At 42.0% G+C, this 23,466-nt stretch overlaps 2 protein-coding genes across 2 annotated transcripts in view; both read right to left on the minus strand.

The window, feature by feature from the left end:
* Positions 1 to 2,874: 2,874 nt before the first annotated feature.
* Positions 2,875 to 23,466, minus strand: part of SAMD13 (sterile alpha motif domain containing 13) — a 48,931-nt gene continuing 28,339 nt past the window's right edge. Inside the window, exons 3-4 of the mRNA XM_068991613.1 lie at positions 19,327 to 19,438; positions 2,875 to 3,018 (exon numbers count right to left, since the gene is read on the minus strand). Of these exons, the coding sequence (XP_068847714.1) occupies positions 2,875 to 3,018; positions 19,327 to 19,438 (256 nt within the window). The remainder of the gene's footprint in view (positions 3,019 to 19,326; positions 19,439 to 23,466) is intronic.
* Positions 7,103 to 7,747, minus strand: LOC138073566 (dnaJ homolog subfamily B member 6-like). Its single transcript, XM_068965391.1, has one exon. It carries the CDS (start codon positions 7,745 to 7,747, stop codon positions 7,103 to 7,105), a length of 645 nt encoding a protein of 214 aa, XP_068821492.1.

A 23,466-nucleotide genomic window follows, 5' to 3' on the forward strand; every position in this document is an offset into this window, starting at 1 on the left:
CTTTAATTTGCTAATTTTGCCTGAAAGCTATCAACAGAGACTGAGAAATAATTTTATTTTTTTCAGTTTGCTTTTCAATTAAGATTTCCTTATTCATTTATTTCCTTGACAAGCATTTATAGGGTAGTCAGGTCTAAAGCTTAGTTGAGTTAGGTTAGGGGTAGTGAACAAGGTTTCTAATAGTTATAAAAGGAGACTGTGATAAAAATATCCAGAGACTGAAGGAAGTGTGAGTCCAAGTTCAAATCTAGAGAAAATACAATATATAGAAAATACATAGAGAAAAACATTCACTTTCAGTGTCATTTGTTCCCAGTGACTTGCTGACAGTGGTAAAAGGGAGTTGTCTCCTAATATTCCTTTCCCCTTGTCTACAGAATAATGGGACTTTTAGTTGGGCCCATTGGCTCTAAGAAAAAAAGATATTTCTAGCCTTGGTTGTAGCTTAGATATGACAGTTTTGGACAGAAAAATATGAGGAGGTAACACGACTCAATTTCTTAGAAGTGTTCTTAAAGGAAGAAGGTATGTTCCTTTTTTCTTCTCCCCACTAGTTGGAATTCAGGTGGTGATGGTGACAGCTGAAACAGCCATCTTGGGCTGTAAAATGATTCTGGAAATGAATATCTATGTGATAGAGCAAAAAGAGAAACTTATGTCCCTAACAATCATGGAGGACCTTACCACTTAGTCCCTCTATCTGGACATTGCTATAAAGAGAAGCAAGCTTCTGTTTTGTTTACATGAATTAGAAGAAGGGTGGGATTGAGGGAGACAATACTTTTTATCATTCACAGTCAAATCTTTTCCAAACGAATACAGAAGGAATTAGATAGATGCACAGAAGAGGGCTTGGATATCCTCATGCTATCCTTTTGAAGTAGAGAGAGTTGAAGCACCATCACTACTTTTCTTGTGGAAAACTCCTTCAGAGAGGTTAAGTTCTTCTTCTATCTTCCTTCCATTTGATTTGCTGTCACTTCTTTCCAACGCAGGTTTCCAGCAGGTGTAGTCCTCATCTTTGAACACTATCACACTTCACAGTACCTAACTATATTTTGCCTTTTGGTCTTATATGTTTTGTAGACTGTGAAAACTTCAGGATGGAGAATGTCTCTTTCTTAAACACTTCTCCCACTTATGCAAAACAAAGCATTACATTTCACGAATTCCCTAGATGTCCAGTGGTTAGGACTCTGAGCTTTCATTTCCAAGGGCCCAGGTTTAAGCCCTGCTTGGGGAACAATGATTTTATAAGCCAAGCCACACGGTGCAGCCATGAAAAAAAACAAAAACAACACGCCATAAACTCCATAATTGAATTAATTTGGAATACAGTTTTGAATCCCACTCATTTAGACTTTCTCTTCTTTAGAGAAAACATCTCCATAGGAGATTGAATTATAACAGTCTCTGAAATAAGGACTCTTTAACTTGAGGAGGGGAAAGAGAGAATGTTGCAGAGTCCATCAACTCTGCAATGTTTTGTATGTGGGAATATGAGTTTTCATCTGGAGGGAAGGTCCAAAGTTTTCATCGGAATTTCAAAATATTCGTGACACCCCTTCCCCCACAGGCTTATAGCTAAAAAAGAAAAAAACAGACAAACAGTGGCTAAAATGATACCCTAAACGATAATAAAATTAGTTGCAGGATACAGGTAAGGAATAAGGCTGACTTAGACAATTCAGTTTATAAAGAAGATAAATCTACATATAGATTTACACGTCTTCTATATATATAATTAATTTCTTAAAGCAGGCTTAACTTTCTCTCCATGGTTTCAAGCAGTGACCTCGAAGCCCAACCAAAGAGGCACCAAACTGAAAAGATAAAAAATGAACACACTGAGAATAAACTTAAGCAATGCTTTATTGTGACCACAAAGCACCAGTTCAATATGGCATCAACACACAGAGACTGAACAAATGTCTCTTTGAACAGAGATGAAGCAAGCCCACTTTTTCAAGTTCTTAAAAACAAGTACTCAAATCAGAAATCAAACAAAGCATTGGAGGAATTAAAAAAATATTACACCATCATGAAGGAATATATATATAGAAAAATATTCTGTACTGGTAACAAGGCTTTTTGATCTATAACTCTTGGCAAATTTCTTCAGAAACAAATTATTATAAATACAAACCATAATGTGGAAAAAAAGTCTTCTTCAGAAACCAAGAATCGATTTAAAAGCAGATCTATGCAGAAAATACCATTAACCCCCATGAAAGCTAACTGAAGATAGATGGATATCCCCAAAACACAACAGAGTTTCTCTTTCCAGAGCTACAGTTCTGCTTCTAAAGGGGCCATGATGTACGTCCATTTCCAACATGGCAGCATATCCCAGTGAAACCTTAATAAGGTCAAGTGGAGGACCCTCTATAAAAAAGGGTGTTGGCAATTCCATCCAAATAACACAAGCTCTAAGGAGCAGAGGACTTCAAGGGAGGTGCAATCCCTTTCTCTTTTATCCCCCTCCCCAAATTTTCTTGCTTTTGATCTTCCCTGTTACAGTCAGTTACATCTGTAACTGGAAGACGTTCATTCCATTCAGTTCTATTTTCAAGGAATTTGGGAAAGTAATCTATGAAGAAAACCCTCCTTGTGGGGAAGGGTATCTAATCTCATCAAAGACCACTCTATTTGACTAGGTCAACAAGGTAAACCATCCTGTTTGCATGTCCTCACTCCTCTTGGCTGAGTTCAGGTTAGCCGATGGATTGCCTAGTCTATCCCATAGGATAACGTTTCATTTGATTGAAATTCTTTACATATACACATGTATGTATTCTGTTTACAAAGTTTCATCACATGAAACCAAATTCTTTCATTATGTATTTTTTGAGGTCCAAGACCCCAATCTGACTACTAGGAAGAGTTGTGCTTTAAATGCTTTGTCTGAAGAGGTTTTACATGATACTCGTAGATTTTCAGAGCAGGCCCCAGTTTTAACTGAAGTCCTGTCAACACATCATTTCTTGTCATCAGTAGCAGGGATTTTCCGTCAATTTCCTATAATGGAAGCAGAAGGTAAATCCAACATGTAAGTCCAAAAGTTCAAGCATAATGCAGAAAAACAGAAGGAAGAAGTTTTTGTCTCCACACTAAAAACATTACTATTTTTTTTTAAACTAGTGCCCCAAATGTAATCTTCTATTTTTATCTTCCATCTTCACCATTTATTTTGGAGTTAAATATAACCTATAGCTGATTTTGTTTTCAAGATCACATCACAAATGTCACATCTTAAAAAACTGACAGCAAGCCTGGAGTATGTATCCTGAAGGATCAAAGACGAAGCTTCTGAAAGGAAGAACGACACTTTGCATTTATAAAATACTATTGAAGTTTAAGAAGAATTTTTGTCTATTTAATTCCCAAAATCACTCCATAAATTAGGACAGGTAGGAATTATCAACTTAATTTTATAGGCAAACCAAGGATAAAGGCAAAAAATTAGCTTGCCCAGAAGTTACAAAAGAATGGCACAGAATTTGAATTCTCATCTGCCTAAAGCCAAAGCCCATGCTCTTCTCATAACTCGCTTCTGTTTCTCTTGACACTTAGAAGCAAATATGTGTTGTCTCGATGGACCAATGGGGACCAGAGTCAGGTTTTCTGAAACCTTTTCGATCAGAACAGTGGGCATTGGAAAAATGACTCACTCTCTGAGAACTTCTTTCCTGCCCTTTAAAAGGAGAACCATCCTGCTTCAACTTGAATATCAACTCTCATGCTACCTACTCCGTCTTAACGGAGCCTCAAGAATCCAGATAAGGCAGCGAGGGGCAGGGCTGTGCCCACCGGAAATTCCCTTCCGGATTCTCCTTATAGTCCACGGGCCCCCTTCTCTCAAGCCTGCGGACTTCTACCGTGGAGACTACAAAACTTTGAAATGACATAAAAACAAGCTTCTTGTGAAAGAGAGGGGACCCCACATATAGAAAGTAGTTTGAAACCTTTGGAAAAGAGGCACTGAGAAGAGTGCTGAATACAACCTTATCTTTGTTATTGTGAGGCAACGCTAAGCTAGTTCTAAGAAGACCTGGGTTCATGAGATGGACCAGCTGCGCATGCTCAGTAAACTCCACACAGCGGCACGTGACTTTACCCGCCCACCCTCCACCACCAATGGGCAGACACGGAGACTCGCTGTGCACCTGCAGCTACGTAAAGCTGTGACTCCCTCCCACACTGTCCCCAAGAGGGCCATTCCTCTAAAGCCTCTCATGTATATCGGCAGGCTGTGAGGAAGATGTGCTCTGAATGTGTGAGTTTGGGAGAAACAACATTGAAGAAACACCCACTTTGTGACCTTAGGCAGTCCTTTTCTCTGCTATCTCCTCAGCTGATAATATGGAATATTGAGTTTTGAGAGGATTTCATGAGATACCATTCTTGCAAGTGCTCCCTGAGCTATGAATTACATAATCACTTGTCAGCATTCCTCGACAGATCAAGGCCCTCATTTTACAATTTTTTAAGGACATAGAAACTGACTTTCCAATCTTAATTATTTTCTATTTAGGCAGCTAGGAATCCCAAAGACTGTCCATCAGCAAAACCTACAAGCCTGAGAGTTGGCAGAGGACGCCTGACTCCTGGAAACCGCAGCAGCAGCTCTGGGCATTGTGAGGTCACAGGAATCTGAATCACAGGTTACAGCAAAGCTCATGCTCTACTTCATGCCCTGAGATAAGTAGGGATTCGCTGGGGATGCTTCACACAACAGCAAAGCCTTCCCTGCTCTCCATTTTTCCTTTATTGCTGTTTGCCTGTACTTAACTTACCACATATTTTAAACAGGCACCAGGAAGAGATGACAGTGCTTTCATTTCTATACAAGAAAACTTCCTTGACTAACTGAAAATGAAATTTTTTATATCTTTGTTGGCAAAAAGTCCTTCTACAACTCAGCATTTCTGTCAAAAGCCAAGTACGTCTGTGAAAAATGCTGAAATTTGGATTTTATTTAAGACAAAATGGAAAATTATGTTTCATGCTCCAATTTGATTTTCCTTTGTTTGGTAGCCACACTGCAGTTCACCTCGGATGAGGGTTTGTAAAAGAAAACTCCATCTGGAATTCCTCATTTAAAAATTTTTGAAATGAACAGAATTCATATGTATAACAAAACTTAAACCATAACTATTGCAGCTCAACTGAAAGGGAGTGGAGATGGCATAATGGAAATGGGATCTTTCAGGTCAAACAAACTGCAGACTGAACTCTGTCTCCACAACTTATTGTGTGGCTCTGGGTAAGGGACTTAACTTCCCTGAGCCTCAGTTTCCAAACTTGTAAAATGGAAATAAACCCCTGAAGGATTTGGGAGGTTAAAAAATGATTCATGTAAGGCACCTACCACAGCGTCTGACATACAGGATGTTCTCAATGATAAAGTGGAAAAGTATAAGCTTTGATAGAAATGGGATGTGTTCCCATTCCAAACCCATCTTCTGCTTCCTTTCTGGAAGTGTTCTCCCTGCCTGAAAGCTACCCTTTGCCAATGGGATGCAGGCATATTCTTGTTCAAGTTCAGAAAATCCACTGGGATTAAAAAAGTTCAAAGACTACATAAAAATGTGTTTTATAAAAATCACAAACATAGGAAAGTTCCCTATTTTAGATTAGATTAAGAAAGCTAATCATTTATTATATAACTTCTATGAAAGCTTGCAAGGCAAAGGAAGCCCAAATTTTGCCAGTCGGCACAGTATACTAGAATGGCATGACACTGGAAATCAGAAGACAGGTGTCTAATGCAGACTCCATCAGTAACTTTCCACCAGGAAACGCTCCTCTGGAGTGCAGTTGTGTATAAATGAAGGCATTGGAGTGTGACCAGATCCAGTTAGACAAACAAAAACATCCCGTGATTTTTTCTTAATCCAAAACAAAAATATAATTCACACCTTGGGATTTTGTTTATGGTTCTGTGTTAAGTGGTAATCATTTGTTAGTTTCAGTGAAACTTTTTATATTACTTCTGTTTTCATGCTAGAAAAATCAAAGGCCTGCTGGGCAATAAAACTCGAAATGCTTGCCTACTTAAGTTCCTGAAATACCCATGCATGGAAGTAAGATTTAGAGATGACAGGTGTAAATTTCCAAAGAGGGCAAGAACCTAGATCTAAAAATAAATGAATAGCATCCATAGATGTTACAGCTCAGTAGATAAGCCTGTATTTTAGAGTGAGACACTGTCTTATTGCTTATTAGGTGGGGCCTGGGGAAAGTTACTTAATCTATCTAAGCCTCATTTCCTTATTTGTATGATGGGGGAAAGCAGTACTTCACTGCTGAAAAGATTATTGAGATAACACATGTGAAGTGGAATTCCTGACTTCTACTGAGCATTTGATAAAATGCTGGCTATTTTTTAAAGTATATTTAAGCAATCTTCACCCATTTACTTTTCACTCTAACAACATTAATCTATATGTAGGTGACTCTTTCAACTAAGCCTAATTGTGATATAGTCCATTGGAAATGTATGGAGAGAAAGATGATGAGGGCAGAAGAGAAGGGCCATCAAGACAGAGGCAATGGCTAAGAGCAAGGTAGGGTAGAAATAAGAAGTCAGGAAGAGAAGTCAGGGGGATTTGTGATGGTCGGACCCTGTACACCTCTCAGAAGCCATATTTGTGGTGGTCTCTACTGTCCCAGATTGAGTACAGGGGGAAAGAGGTTCCGTGTAGAGTCAGAAGACTTAGGCTGTAAGCCAGACTCTGTGGCTTCCTAGTTCCTCTTTGTGGAGCATTTGGCCCATCAGTCCCTTGTTCTGTGAAATGAGAAATTTGGACTAAGCAGACCCTGCCCTGCAATGCAGGAGACCCTAGTTCGATTCCTGGGTCAGGAAGATCTGCTGGAGAAGGGAAAGGCTACTCACTCCAGTATTCTTGCCTGGAGAATTCCATGGAGTGTAGTCTATGGGGTCTCAAAAAGTCAGACACAACTGAGTGACTTTCACTCACTCACTCAGACCCTGTCCATTCCAGTAAACACATTCTCAGATTCCAGTTCTGTCTGGGATCAGCACCAGACACACCAGCCTCACAGCAGCCTCCCTATGAAAGAACCCAGCAGCAACTCCTTACCCATGGCATGGAGGATTCTGATGAAACAGATGTTCTTTTCTCATTTCAGTCTTTTGGCTCACATTCTCTAGAACTTTCTTTATAACCACTTTCTTGCCATTCACGATCTGGCTGTAAGTGGTGACCAGTTTGAAGTTTCGCATTCCATTGGTTACGAAGGGTACAAATGTCCTAGAGGAAGGGGAATCTGGCCCAGAGCCCAGGGATACAAAAGTGGAAAATCCTGTGTCCGGGATGAGGGTCACATCAAAGAAGGAGGAGCGGAATCTCCTGGCCCCTCCAACACTGTCAGTGGGAAAACAGCCTCCTGAGAAGAAGTCTTGATCTTCAAAGGTGCTTTGAAAGTCACAGTGTGACCTTGCAAAGCGCAGTTCCTCCTTCAAATAATCCTTGTCCCTGCCATCTCTTCTGTTTTCCCTTTTGATGCAGTGCCTCCTGGTGTTGTCATAGTTGTCTCGTTTCTTGGCATCTGACAAGACTGCATAGGCCTCTGCTATTTGTTTGAACTTCTCCTCAGCTGCCTCCCGGTTTTCTGAGTTCTTGTCTGGGTGGACCTGAAGAGCTAACTGGTGATAGGCCTTCTTAATATCAGAGGAGGAAGCATTCTGAGGCACCCCTAGGACTTTGTAGTAATTCACCATGTTTCTTTAAAGGACTCTTCCTCACCAAGACAGAGTTTAATATCTGAAGAATTTCCATATAACTTCAGAAAGGAAGATGGTGAGCTACAGAAGTCTACACTAAGGCCTTTTGAGTCTTATTACATGGTTCTTGGGACAAAACCTCTTCTTGAGGAGGAATTCCTCTTTGGGGCTGATATCCTCTACACTGTCCCCATGGCCACCCTGCTGTCTGCAGCTCAGCATGGGTGGAGTGATTATGAGCTCAACACTATCAGCCAATGACTATCAGCTGATGCTGTGCTTGTCTTGCAATCCTATTGGTGGAAAATTTGGGGTGGACAGTATACATATTGGAGCGACTTCATCTAGTTAAAAAACACTGAGCAGCTTGTTAACAGAAAATGTGTGGCTCAAAAAGAAATCTATCTCATTCATTAAAGTAACAGTTGGAAGCTGTTACTTTAACAAGTGAGGTCTTGCATTTATATTATCTATGTGCTGTGCTGTGCTTAGTCATTCAGTCATGTCCGCCTATTTGTGACCATGTGGACTGCAGGTCAGGCAAGAATACTGGAGTGGTTTGCCATGCCCTTCTCCAGGGAATCTTCCCAACACAGGGATGGAACTCAGGTCTCCTGCATTCTTTACCAACTGAGCCACCAGGGAAGCCCAAGAATACTGGAGGGGGTAGCCTGCCCCTTCTCTAGGTGATCTTCCCGGCCCAGGAATCAAACTGGGGTCTCCTGAATTGAAGGTGGATTCTTTACCAGCTGAGCTACCAGGGAAGCCCTGTATCATTTATATCAAACACAAAATCCATGTTGGCTCATTCTGCAGGCTAATGCCTTCAGTAATGTAATGGGTATCTCCTTGCGGATATCTGCTTCTGGTACAAAGTGGGTGATAAAGGGGCTCTATTACACAAAAAAATCATGTACACATTTCTGATGAAGGAAAGGAAAGAAACTCATCAAATGAGGAAACTAGGTTACAGAGATTTCTGCCCAGATAGGAAAGAACAGATTGAAGGAACAGAATTAGAAGTGAAGCCTTTCACGTACAGTCAGATATGGCTTCTTCTCTTCAGCTGTTCTCTTAAAGTTAGCCTCTCTGGACTTAAAGATAGAACTGAGTATCAGTGTTGCAACAGCCAGTGCTTTAAAGCTCAAGTGTAGCAAGGCTGCTCTTTTTCCCAGGGCACACAACTATACGTTTTCCATACTTTCTTGCAATTGGGTGTAGCCGTGTGACCACATTCTGGCCAGTGACAAGTGAAAGGATGACCTCTCTTTAGCATGACCCGTAGAACCATCTACATGTCTCCTTTCTCTTTATCCTTATACCAACTGGATGTCAATTCCCAGGTGATCTTGAAAGTGTCCAGCTGAAGATGACAGAGCTCCCATCAGCCTAGGACCTTGAATTATAGTGAAGCAGAACACCCCCCAGCCAATCTCCTTAGACTATTCATACAGTAAGCTGTTATACCCATTTTCATGACATCTGCTCTTAGTACCCCAACCATGTCGATCACTTCACCTACTCCTACGTCATCAGCCAGGAGAGCCCCACCTCTGTAACACGGAATGTCCAATATCCTCATCTCTCTCTCACTCGTCCCTCCCATTAAACCCACTTTTTCATCTGTTTCTCCTTCTCCAGGGTAATGTGTCACCTGCTGACTCCTCTTTTGCATCAAGTCTGCACCCATTGGGTGGCCCTGGCAACCATTCTTTTTACATGCTGTCTCGAATCACCCTCTATGGTTGAGTCCTCCATTGTGCCCATGCCATGAACACTCCATCCAGGAACAATTCAGCAATCAATCCAGGTTCTCTGATTCCTATACCTGGTGCAGTGGGGATGAGGGTGGGGGTGGGAATCAAGAAACCATGAAGATGAACACTAAACATGTGCAGTATGCCAGTCTTGGCTGGGTCAGGAGAATATATCAACAGTTCTTTTATTTATCCTTGCTCAGCTCCCTTTCCCCTTCCTCTTGGTGGCCATTCTTAAATTCACTACTGTCTCCTCTAGCTCCTTTTTAAACCTCTACCCATCCTGTCCACTCTATGCAGAGGAGCTTGCCTCTTGGTTAGCAAAAAAGAAAGAACAAACAGAAACTGTCAGGAACTCCCTGAATGTCCCCGAGGGAAAGGAACATCTCAGCTGTTTCTGTACACATGCTTTCCTTGCTCCCAGAGGACGGGAAGGACAGAGAAAGATGTACCAGTCTTGATCAGAATTAATCCCTTCATTTTCTTTTAAAAAATATAACAGTTGAATATTTTATCAACGAAGTTGAATCATGTATATTACCTGACATTACATTTTATTGCAGTAAAATATGAAAGAAAAGTGAAAGTGTTAGTCACTCAGTTGTGTCCGACTCTTTGTGACCCCATGGACTGTAGCCCACCAGGCTCCTTTGCCCATGGAATTCTCCAGGCAAGAATACTGGAGTGGGTTGCTAGTCCCTTCTTCAGAGGATCTTCCCAACCCAGAGATCAAACTTGAGTTTCCTGCATTGCAGACAGATTACCTGTCTGAGCCACCAGGGAAACCCAGTAAAATATATATAACACAAAAGAGACAATTTTAACTATTTTTAGGTGTACAATTCAGTGGTGGCATTAATTATATTCACAATGTTATGCAATTATTGCCACTAATTTTTAAACTCCTCCACCACCAAAGAGAAACCCTATGAATCAATAACCCCTTCCTCCCCTATTAGCCCTTGATAATCTCTAACCTGCTTGTGTGTCTATGAATTTGCCTATTGAAGATATCTCATATAAATGGAATCATACAATATTTGACTGGCCTATTTCACTGAGCATAATATTTTCAAAGTTCATTAATCTTGATCAGAACTTCATTCTTTCTTATGCATGAATTACATTCCTTTGTATGTTCCATAAGGGTGGTGGTTTAGTTGCTGAGTCATGTCTGACTCTTTTGCTACCCCATGGACTGTAGCCTGTCAGGTTCCTCTGTTCATGGGATTTCCTAGGCAAGAATACTGAGGCGAGTGGGGGTTACCATTTCCTGTTCCAGGGGAAATTCCCAATCCAGGGACCCAACCCATGTCTCCTGCACTGCTTTATTGCTAAAACCACCAGGGAAGCCGTGTGTTCTAGACCACATTTGATTTATCCATTCATCTGTGCATGGACACTTGGGTTCGTTCTACCTTTTGGTTATTGTGAGTAACGCTGCAATGAACATTTCTGTACAATTATCTATTTGAGTCCCTCTTTTCAGTTCTTTTGTGTGGAATTGCTGAGTCATATGGTGATTTCTTTTTTTTCAAGGCTTTCTTGATAGCTCAGTGGTAAAGAATCCACCTACAATGCAGAAGATATGGGTTCAATTCCTGGGTCAAGAAGGTCCCATGGAAGAGGAAATGACAATCCACTGCAGTATTCTTGCCTGGAAATAATCCCATGGACAGAGGAGCCAGGCAGGCTACAGTTCATGAGGTCACACAGAGCTGGACAGGACTAGGTACGTGGTGATTATATGCCTAACCTTTTGAAGAACTGCCAGAACTGTTTTCTGTAGCAGCTGCACTATTTTATATTCCCACCAGTGATGCATGAGGGTTCAAATTTCTCCATATCCTTGTCCCTCCACCCTCTTTGATCTCATCCCTTTCCTATCCTCAGGGATTTTGCTTCGTTGAACTGTTCTAAATTTCATCCTATTTTTAACTATCCAATTCTTTTGGCTACTTCCCTGCATCTAAATAAGTATCCTCTCTTAGAAAAGAGCCCTCATGTCTATACAACCCTCCCACTACTGGTTCTCCCTCCACTTGCCTCCCATTCACTCCTCTACTTGAAGGAAAGTGTCCTCCACCTCCCAGGCCTCCCCTCAGCTCCAGTGAAACCCTACTGTCATCAGCTGACCTGCTGAGTCAGTCTCTAGATCCACCCATTTATTCATCTTAAAACGCTTAAAACTGACCTCTCCAATGGATAAGGAAGATGTGGTACCTATACACAATGGAATATTACTCAGCCACACAAAAGAATGAAATAATGCCATTTGCCACAACATGGATGGATCTAGAGATTGTCCTAGTGAGTGAAGTAAGTCAGACAGAGAAGGAGAAATATCATATGACATCCTTTATATGTGGAATCTAAAAAGAAATAATATAAATGAATCATACAAAACAGAAAGAAACTCGCAGACTTAGAGATGAACTTATGATTGCCCAGAGGGAAGGCTAGGAGGAAGGGATAGTTAGGGTGTTTGGGATGGATGTATACAGTGCTATACTAACAAGAACCTACTGTGTACCATATAGAACTCTGCTCAGTGTTATGTAGCAGCTTGGATGGGAGGGGAGTTTGGGGAGAATGAGTACATGTATATGTATGGCTGAGCCCCTTTGCTATTCACCTGAAACTATCACAACATTCATTGTTAATCGGCTCTACCCCAATAAGAAATAAAAAGTTAAAAAAAAGAAAAAGAAAAATAACTGACCTCTCATAGATGTCCTGGTTAATGGGATGATTTTGCAACTAACCAATCTAGAAATCTAGCAGTCATCAGCCAAGCCTCTTCCCTCTCCCATTTTGAGCAGTGAGCTCAATCCTGGTGCTAAGGCAGAGAACTGAAACAGGACAAATCTTTACCCTCCATTGCCAAGGATCCAAAATTCTTTTGACCATCTTCCCTAGACTTTCTAATGTTTCTCCCTTTCCATCCCCAGTGGAACAATGACAGCTTTCCTGTGTTTTGTCTCCTTGCTTTCCAACATCGACAATAGACTGATCTTTGAAAAACACAAATTTCATCATGGTATTCCCCACTCAATATCCTCCAGTGGCTCCTAGTCCCTCTCAGGCAAACAGACTGTCTGTTATCTGGACCCCTATTTATCTTTCAGTTTTATCCTCAGGGATTCCCTGCTCCATATCTCTTACTTCAAGGTACTAGGAGTTTTCAAGATAAATTATATTTTTTCATGTCCCCATACATTTGTATCTAATCCCTCTTCTGCCCAGAATCTTCTGTGCTTCCTTCAAATGATTCTTATACCTACAAGGCTTTCAGGTGGGCTTATTAAAGTAAAATAATACTTGTAATAATGACCATTATTTTACTTTAATAGTTTTATATTTATTTTCATAAGTGTTAGAAAAAGCTATAACTACTATAGAAACAACTGAACAAGTGAATAAGCTAGAGAAGCGCCATGTACCTGGCTCTCTTATAACTTCTCATTTCAAACAAATGATTTAAAAATCATTTGGGGCTGGGTTTATAGAAATCTACTCTATTTCATTCAGTCAAAAAATTCAGAAGTTTCTTATCAGTTTTGCTTTCCATTCTCTTGGATGTTTTCTTATTGCTAACATTACCCATTTGTTTTTTTAACTCTTTCTTTTCAAAATTTTTGTGGGTTTAAAGGACATATCAGCAGAATTTGAGCTGCCACTTCCCCTGCTCATTATGCTACAAAATAGTCTAAGCATTTCAGAAGCCTTCAACTGTTAAGAAATATCATGTGTCAAAGCACTTGAATACTTCTAGTACTTGGTATTATAATATGCTGACAAGGTAATAAAAGTTATTTCCAATTTGCAGGATTTTAACTGGTCTAGTTCAGAGCTGGATTTACCATGAAGCTAATGAAGCTTAAATTTTGTCTTAGCAAATCTGTATCATAATTTTGTACTTTTATTACAAAAGAGGGCTTTTATAATTGTATAATCTTAACCCCTTTCTCCCCCCACCTCCACAAACCTGGATGTGTCTTGGGTCTGATTAGAAGTGTCTGTCTAGAATCACTACAGGTGAAGTCCATCTGACCACAGCTTAGGACACAGAGTAGGGCTCAGAGTTGCTCTGACTGGCCTGTCCACTTTACTGCTCCATCTGAGGAGGTTAGTGTTACTTGGCAATTTGTAGCAATAAATTATTTTATTTATAGTTAGTGAGCCAGTGGCCTCAGAAACATTATCAAAAGTTAGTAATAAGCCATCTGAAAATAATTATCAGTCTTGGCATTTCAGATGAACAGCTTTAACAATCAGTTGGACATTTCACAGTAAAATACTGTTCCAGTCACATGGTTTGGGGAATGTGAGAAGATAATGGAGTAAAATTAGTCACCATGAGTTGCATATTATTTTGTCATGATACTTGGAAAAAAAAAAGATCTTAGTGATACATATTATTCTAGAAACAGATTCACTGATGTCGCTCACTTGTGAGTTTGAGGATCTGAACGATATGAGTTATGTGACAGTGACTGAATGGCAGCTCTCCATTCCCATCTTCTTCACATGCATTCTGAGTGTGCGAGTCAGATAGAGAAGAAATGAAGTGACTGCCCTACAACAGGCAGGTAGGGTCCAGTCGGAGTGATGAACTTGCTGTGATGGACTTAATTGGCAACTGAAAGCACCGTCAGAAGCTTCTCAGTTAGCCTTCAGAGTTTAACAAAATAGACTTTATCCTAAATGTTCTATGTAAGGAAGGTGGAGGTGCCTCTGAATGAGTTAGCCAAGAAGTTCTTTCTTAAAAACGAAACCCTTAGGAAAGTAAAATTCCTACGTTACCTTTGACTCTTGAAAAGCAGGTGACTCACATCTCTGGGCAAGTGCTAATTTTTTATCATCTAGTTGTGACCTGTGTTGTGCATTGAAAGCTTACTTCATGAGGGCCGGTTGAAAGGTAACACTTGACTCTTTAAGCAGGAACTTGAGCAATATTCATCTTGTTTAACTCAACATTCATCATAGAAATCTGAGTCCCAGAAAGGCCAACCCTGCAGGGTCTTCTACTGACCATGAGTTGATCAGGAGGAAAGAAACCAGGAGTCATGACTCTCACTCATATCCTTCACACCACAGCCTAAGAGGTCTGAATGCTGGAAGACACTTGGGAAAAGAGCCACCACACCACCGTGTTGGTGGGAAGGAGAGACGGTGTTGGCAATAGCTGTAATCACTGCCTTGTCTAGGAAGGGATCCCAGTGCCTCCTCCTCTTATGGGCCAGTGAGTCCTCTGTGGAGCAATGTTAATGAGGCCAGTGGGCCGACAGAGAGCCATGTCATTGGTCATGACAGAACGACCAGAGCAGGAAAAGACCCTAAACACGAACACTGTTGACAGTGGATCCTTGGTGCGGGGGTGTGGAGGGGACTGGGCAGGTGCCTAGGCCTTCCCTCTTGATAATTCTTTTGGTCTGTACTTGTGGCTCACACAGAAGCTCAAAAGAATTTGATCAGAGGAAAACCTGATGGTGATAACTGCACCAGTGGGAAACTTAAGGGAGATAATTATTAGGTGTCAGTGTGCTTGCATAGAGAAAAGGAGGTTACACAAAGATCTTTCGGCTAATCCAGCTGCCCCTCCATACCACAGGAACATGGGACATCCCTGCACTTTGGACAAATCAATGGCCTGACCTCTTCCAAAGGAACACGCTACTAGAAATGCACCTCTGAGTCTGGTTGGTACAACAACAGGATATCCAGTAATATATTGTGAGACCATACCAAGAAGATGGACCTTCTCCTGAAAGTCAGCACATGTCGTGGTGGACATGTCTGCTATCAGGATCCGTGTCTTAGTCAGCTTAGGCTGCTGCAACAAGACACCAAGGATCAGGTGGCCTAAAAACAGAGATTTATTACTCACAGTCTGGAGGCGGGAAGTCCAAGATCACAGTGCCAACATGTGGCTCTTGGTGAGGGCCCTCTTCCCACCTTGCAGATGGCTGCCCTTGTGCTCTATCCTCACATATAACACAGAGAGAAAGAGCAAGCTCCCTTTCCAGGGCATTTACCCCACCACGAGGGTTCCAGCCTCAAAACCTCATCTAAATCTATCTCCTGAAGGCCCTACTTCCAAATACCATCACACTGCGAGTAAGGGTTTTAAAATGAATTTGAGGGGGACAAACATTCCATCCGTAACAGCCAAGAAACTAAGCTCTCACATGAACTAAGATGTGCTGCATTTGGCAACTGTACTACCATTTCTGAACCTGCCATTTTCTAAGGTGGTTTAGAGGATGCTCACTTTCCTGGCCTGCTTTTATCACATGGAAGAGCAGAGCCTACCCTATGAAGATTTAAGCCTGTGGCCATTCTTTTTCTCTCTCAGCTGCTGTGACCTAGAAGTGCCTAAAAGGGTCCTGTGTTTGGGCTGGGGGTAGCCTGTAGTCTTCCCATTGGGGATGAATGTGGTGAGTGACTGCTGACTGCTTGGGGTTCATTTCCAGGAAGATCACTGGAGGTGAAACACTGAAGGCCTCTGAAGCATGATGATGGAAGAGGATAACATAGCAGAGGATCCTGATCCTCAGTCCTCATGAAAAGCACAGCAGCTGCTTATCTTGTCAGCCTGAGTCTGGGCAGTGGTTGCTTCCTTGCAAAGTTTACCTCCTTTAATGAGAAGAGGAAAGATATGAGGTTCAAAGTAGGAGAAAGATTCAAATCACTTCCAGAGAATAATTCAAGGCAGATTCTTTTTCTTTCCAATTACCTTTCCATAAGAATGAAGTAACTTGAGCATCTAGACCATGCTTGCAAAATTCCACTCTCTCAGGAATTCATTTCTCAGGCTCCAGAGTTGAATAAACAAGACGGTGTTCCTTTCCTCCCTTGAAGGACTTCTGAATGAGATGCTTTGGAGAACTGTGTCCCCTTTTGACTCCCATGTCACTGGTGTTAGACTGATATCATCCCTGGGAGAAAGGGCCTGCTCCTGGGCTGAGCTCAGAGCTGCCCAGTTCCATTTCAGAGTCCGAAAGGCCCAAAGAATACCCTCCACCCCCAGTCTGGGCCATCTGCTTCAGAGGAGTCTGAGCAAAAGCTCCTTCTGAAAAATGCTTTTGGGCAGCTGGGAATCTGGCCAAGAGACCTTTTAGCTAAGTTCTTTTTTTTTGTTAACCTTTCATAATATTATTTAAATTTAATTTTAGAAGTGAGTTATTCAACTGCAGTGACACAAATGGACATTATAACATTAGACCAAAATAAAATAGGTTTCAGCTGATCAGCCTTCCACTCTCCAACTGCAGTTATTTACCCCCACAATTTTATTATAAAAAATTTCAAACATAAAGTTGTAAGAATATTATAGGGAGCGCCTGTATTCCCACCACCTAGATTCTACAATGAATATATTCCAGGCTTACTGTATCATATGTCTATCCATCTACTCATCCCTCTGTGCAACTGTGAATCTGTATTCCGATGCATTTCAAAGTAAGTTGCATAATCAGTATACTTCTCCCCTAACTACTTCAGTTTGTATACCATTAATTATTTTTCATAGGTCTTTTACCTTTGAGGAAACATTTACTGGCTGTGTAATACACAAACCTGAATCATTTGCATACGTTTGTGCATAAGCAGTGACCAATGCATATACCCATAACCCAAAGCTTTATCAGGATGCAAAATGCTACCATCCCTCAGAATGTTCCCTCATGCTCCTTCCTAGGCATTCCCCTTTCCTACCTACCCAGAGGCAAGCACTGTCTGATTTTTTTTCTATCATTAGTGTATTTTCCTGTTTTCATCCTTTATCTAAACAGAACTGCTATGGTCTGAATGTGTTCTCCCCCAAATTTGTACATTGAAACCAACCCCCCAATGGATCTTGAGGGCATTAGTAATGATATTAAGAGGTGGGCCCTTTGGGAGGCAATTATTAATAGATGATGAGAACAGAGCCCCCATGTGTATCTGAGCCTTTATAAAAGCGGGCCCAGAGAGCTTGCTCATCCCTTCCTCTGTGTGAGGACACAGCAAAATGATGGGCTGCCTAGGAAGCAGGCCCTCACCAGACACCCAGTCTGCTAATGCTGTCATCTTAGACTCCCTACCTGCAAAATATGAGAAATAAGTATTGTTTATAGGTTACACAGTTCATGGTGTTTTTGTTATAGCAACCCACATGGAATAAGACAAAAACCATTCAGAACAAGCTCTTTTATGCAGAGCTTCTCTCATTCAGCATAATGTTTTAAGACTCATCCAAACTGTTGTATTAGTACAGTTCATTTTTCTTTATTCCACTGTATGACTAGACCACAGTTTGTATATTCACTCTATTGATGGACACTTGGGCTTCCAGTTTTGGACTATTAGGAATAAAGCTACTTAAACAGTGTTGTGCAAATCTTTGGTGGACATATGCTTTCATTTCCCTTGGGTAAACACTCTGGAATGAAGCTGCTAGATCATGGGGTAGATATATGAGTTTTTTTTTTTTTTACACTCCCACTAACAATGTAGGAGAGTATGGTTGCTCTATATCCTCACGAACATCTGCTATCAGTTTTTCTAATTTTAACTGTCCTGGTGGGTGTGAAGTGATTTAAGCTGTTATTCTGGCAAATTTTCCAAATTAACAAAAAACACATATGCAGGGATAAAGTTGAAGAGAAAAACTGACTGAAGGAAATCTAGAGATTAGATTTATTTATGATATTAGAGAAGTACACTTTTCTATATACGATATTAGGTATCTATTGGAATACAAGATATATATCTCATTAGAAAACATGATATTAGGTAACTGCACTTATCCAAACCTAGCTTGAGAAAGAAATGGCTAAGGGGATGTGCAAGAAGCAGCGAAATGCATTGCTCAGTTTATAATTCTCTCAATTACATTACAAAATTAGAAAAGGGAACTTAATGCTTAGAAGACTGCAGACTTCATTGACAGGGAAATGGGAACTCTGGGTTTCCCTGCAGAGCTGGTCTGGTGTGGATCACATGTACCCTGATTTGCTTCCTCATGGTCAAAGCCCTTTGAGAACCATCCCTACAGTGCTGGCCCAGCCTGGAAAATGGAATCAGGAATCACCCAATTGGGAGGGATCCCCTGCTCTTCTCTCCATCTCTCCAGTACCAACACTGGATCTGAGTGAGGGAATTCACATTTGGGGGGCATCAAAGTTGGGCCAGCACCTACCCTAGGCACTGTGCCTTTATCACTGCTCTTTAATTCTCACAATACCACCCTACCAAGCTAGGCACAGAGAGCCTCACATTACAGATGTGAAAACATGACTCAGAGAGTCATAACAACTTGCCTGGGATCACACAGAATTACAAGAACCAGGATTGAAGTCCAAACCCTGTGCTCTTTCCATTCGACTTTGCTCAGCACCCAGCAAGCAAATTGGAGGAGGCTTAATTAACAGCTCAGGTGGCACAGAGGCCAGCAGCAGACAGGAGCGTGTCTCTCTGCCAGATTCGCCCCTGCTTTTCCTCTTTTTTCTATGTTTTGCTTTCTAGTATGCTTGTGTTGAAGATAGGGCTGGGCAGTCTTTCAGAAGATGCAGATGTAGATGAGACTTGGCCCTCCTCTCCACAGCTGTGCCCATGTCTCTGTCTCAGCGCTTGGGTTTTCCTCTTGCAGGAAGGAATCATTAGCTTGTCACTTCAGTACTTCCCTTCCCCACCCTCCCAGTTTCCCGGGCTGGGGTGACCTGGAGCCTCACTGATCCCTTACCACTCTCTATGCCTTTCCTTCTCAATCCCTTCTGCTTGTTGTGGGGAAGGGGGGCAATCATGCTCATTGTGTACTTCTCTAGACTGAGTTACCTGTTCCTGAAATGCGCTAGCTTGCTCCTCAAATCCTGCCATTCGGAAGTAATTGACGACATCCATCACGGCCCAGTCTGCAGGATCCGGTGGCCTCCCGTTCTCCATGGACCTGCAAAATAAAATACCGATCAGGACGGCTATCAGGGCAGAGCGTGCTCATGACCGTGTGTGGCCAGGTCCCCACCTGGTCTCCTGGGGGCAGGCCTGGGTCAGCTCACTGCAACCGGGGGCCCAGACCCCACGGTACATGCTTCAGGACCAGAATCATTCTTATGTTTCTTGGGTTCAGAAGATCATTGCTCTCACTGGCCCAGTCACTGCTTTCTCTATAAACCTTTAATATAAGGTATTCCCTCATGTACTGTTTTTTAATTTAGAGATATTTGGAGTGGCCCAGTGACTTCTGGCAGCCCACATGTGATATTCACACTCCTGAACTAAGAATACCAGACCTTTTACAATAAGGCCCCAACACATCACCACTTTCCCCACCCCATCCCCATCCAGGGCTAAAGCCATTCCCCAACAGCTATGCCCTTCATGTGCTGTTCCAGCCACTGAAGGCCCCCTCAGCTGTCTCTGAAAAAATCCTATCCTTCCTACTGGATCAAATGCCACAGTCCCTGTGAGGCATTTTCTGCTCCACCTGGAAGTGTATTAGTTATAACCGCCTCTGAGTTCCAGACCTCCATTCTAACTCCTATCAGAGCACTCTCCACATTGTATTATACTCTGCTTATTAGACAGTCTCTAGACTTTCTAGTAAAGTGGGAGATGTGGGCTGAAGATGTACGTTTGGGTCTGGACCAGTTCTCACTTTATCCTTCCTTGCGTCAACCAAGTTGTTAGGAATTCACTCAGTGTTCAGGTAACTAGACACTGATCAAGCATTTGTTTGAGAGGGTATCTGGGTATCCTCCCTGGATTTAGAGAGGAGAGGAGGAAAGGTGGAATAGAGAAAGAGTGGAGCTGCAGTTCCTGTGTCTCTGCTTATTTCCGTGTTGCAAGAGTACTTGTTTGGATTTCGCTATGCTGTGTCCCAGGTGATTCTTCTAGGGTGTACATCCTATCACATTGTTCCCTGCTTCCAAACTTTCAAAGGCTTCCCATTGCCCTTTGGATAAATTCCAAATAGCTTCACCTGGCTCAGGAGGTCCTTCAGGACCAAGCCCCCTCCTAGTCCTCCAACTGGAAATACATTTGGTGAGTAAAACAGAATAGTCCTTCCTTTGTGAGCACACAGCACAGGAGGAGTAGACACTGACTCACAATCACACAACTAAATGCATAGCCAGGCAGTGTAGCCAAGGATGGGTACCCTGTACTACGGCAGTGGGAGGGCCGACGAGAAGCTTTCTTGTGGAAGCTTCTTTTCAGGTAAGGTCTAGAGAGCAGCCAGGAAGTTAACCATATAAAGAAGTCAGGTAAAGATGATTTCAGGCTCTCTGACAGGAATGCATACAGAGAGCCATGCTGGTCGTGGATGCCACATTGAGGATTCTGAGTTTTTGTCTAGGAGCAATGGGATTTGTTAAGTGGTCTGAGGTAATGGGCCTGACCTGATCTGACTCACATTTCTAGAAAAAAGAGTATTGGAGAGGAGCCAGAGGAGAAGACAGGACCAAGCAAGAGCTCATGGTGACTGCGACTGTGGTAGAAAAGGAGAGAAACATGTGGATTTAAAAAGCATTTAACCAACAGAATCAGCAAGAGCTAGTGGTGGACTAGTGCATGCGTCGATTCAAGGGATTAGATCTGATAGACAGAGAGCCTCAAGAACTATGGACAGAGGTTCATCACACTGTACAGGAAGCAGTGATCAAAACCATCCCCAAGAAACAGAAATGCAAAGAGGCAAAATGGTTGTCTGAGGAGGTCTTACAAATAGCTGAGAAAAGGAGAAGCAAAAAGCAAGGGAGAAAGGGAGAGATATATACAATGAGTGCAGAGTTCCAGGGAAAGGCAAGGAGAGATAAGAAGGCCTTCTTCAGTTAACAATGCAAAGAAATAGAGGAAAACAATTGAATGGGAAAGACTAGAGATTTCTTCAAGATAATTAGAAATAGCAAGGGAACATTTCATGCAAAGACTGGCACAATAAAGGACAGAAACAGTATGGACCTAACAGAAGCAGACGATATTAAGAAGAGGTGGCAAGAATACACAGAAGAACGACACAAAAAAGAATTTTTAATGACCCGGATAACTACAATGGTGTGATTACTCACCTAGAGCCATACATCCTGTAGTGCAAAGTCAAGTGTGCCTTAGGAAGCATCACTAGGAACAAAGCTAGAAGAGGTGATGGAATTCCAGCTGTGCTATTTCAAATCCTGAAAGATGAGCTGTTAAGGTACTACACTTAAAATCCCAGCAAATTTGGAAAACTCAGCAGTGGCCACAGGACTGGAAAAGGTCAGTTTACATTCCAATACCAAAGAAAGGCAAGGCAAAGAATGTTCAAACTACTACACAATTGTACTCATTTCACATGCTAGCAAGGACATGCTCAAAATCCTCCAAGGTAGGCTTCAACAGTACATGAACTGAGAACTTCCAGATGTCCAAGCTGGATTTAGAAAAGGCAGAGGAACCAGAGATCAAATTGCCAACATCCATTGGATTATAGAAAAATCAAGAGAATTCCAGAAAACATCCACTTCTGCTTCATAGAACTTCCAGATGTTCAAGCTGGATTTAGAAAAGGCAAAGGAACCAGAGATCAAATTGCCAACATCCGTTGGATCACAGAAAAAGCAAGAGAGCTCTAGAAAACATCTACTTTTCCTTCACTGACTACGTTAAATCCTTTGACTGTGTGTATCACAACAAACTGGAAAACCCTAAAAGAGATGGGAATACCATACTACCTTACCTGTCTCCTGTGAAACCTGTATGCAGGTCAAGAAGCAATAGCTAGAACTAGATATGGAACAATCAACTGTTTTCAAATTGGGAGAGGAGTACATCAAGGCTGTATATTGTCACCCTGCTTATTTAACTTATATGCAGAGTACATCATGTGAAATGCTGGGCTGGATGAAGCACAAGCTGGAATCAAGATTGCTGGGAGAAATATCAATAACCTCAGATATGTAGACGATATAACCCTTATGGCAAAAAGCAAAGAGGAACTAAAGAACCTCTAGATGAAGGTAAAAGAGGAGAGTGAAAAAGCTGGCTTAAAATTCAACATTCAAGAAACTAAGATCATGGCATCTGGTCCTGTTACTTCATGGCAAAAGGTGGGCAAACGATGGAAACAGTGGCAAACTTTATTTTCTTGGGCTCCAAAATTACTGCAGATGGTGAATACAGCCATGAAATTAAAAGATGCTCGCTCCTTGGAAGAAAAATTATGACAAACCTAGACAACGTGTTAAAAAGCAGACATATTACTTTCTCTACAAAGGTCTGTCTAGTCAAAGCTATGGGTTTTCCAGTAGTCAAATATGGATGTGAGTGTTGGACCATAAAGAAGGCTGAGAGCTGAAGAACTGATACCTTCAAACTGTGGTGTTGGAGAAGCCTCTTGAGAGTTCCTTGGACAGCAAGGAGATCAAATCAGTCCATCCTATAGGAGATCAGTCCTGGGTGTTCATTGGAAGGACTGATGTTGAAGCTGAAGCATCCAATACTTTGACCACCTGATCTGAAAAGCTGACTCACTGGAAAAGACCCTGTTGCTGGGAAAGAGAGAAGGCAGGAGGAGAAGGGGATGACAGAGGACAAGATGGTTGGATGAACCATCGACTCAACAGACATGAGTTGAGCAGACTCTGAGAGATGGTGAAGGACAGGAAAGCCTGGCATGCTGCAGTCCATGAGATCACAGAGTCAGACACGATGAGCAAGTGAACAGCAACAAAGTGTGTGCATGCTCAGTTGCTTCAGTCGTGTCCCACTCTTTGCAGCCGTATGAATAGTAGCCCTCCAGGCTCCTGTGTCCATGGGATTCTCCAGGAGAGAATACTGGGGTGAGCTGCCATGCCCTCCTCCAGGGGATCTGCCCAGCCTAAGGATGGAACCCATGTCTGTTATGTCCCCTGCATTGGCAGGCGGGTTCTTTACCACGAGCACCACCTGAGAAGCCCAGTGGTGGACTAGACATGAGAACTAAGGAGATGAAAGTGTCCT

The sequence above is a fragment of the Capricornis sumatraensis genome, chromosome 2 (genome assembly GCF_032405125.1).
Source record: "Capricornis sumatraensis isolate serow.1 chromosome 2, serow.2, whole genome shotgun sequence".
Classification (NCBI taxonomy): domain Eukaryota; kingdom Metazoa; phylum Chordata; class Mammalia; order Artiodactyla; family Bovidae; genus Capricornis; species Capricornis sumatraensis.

Excerpts from the sequence above, each read along its gene's own strand:
- LOC138073566 (XM_068965391.1), bottom strand. The coding sequence starts at position 7,747 with ATGGTGAATTACTACAAAGTCCTAGGGGTGCCTCAGAATGCTTCCTCC.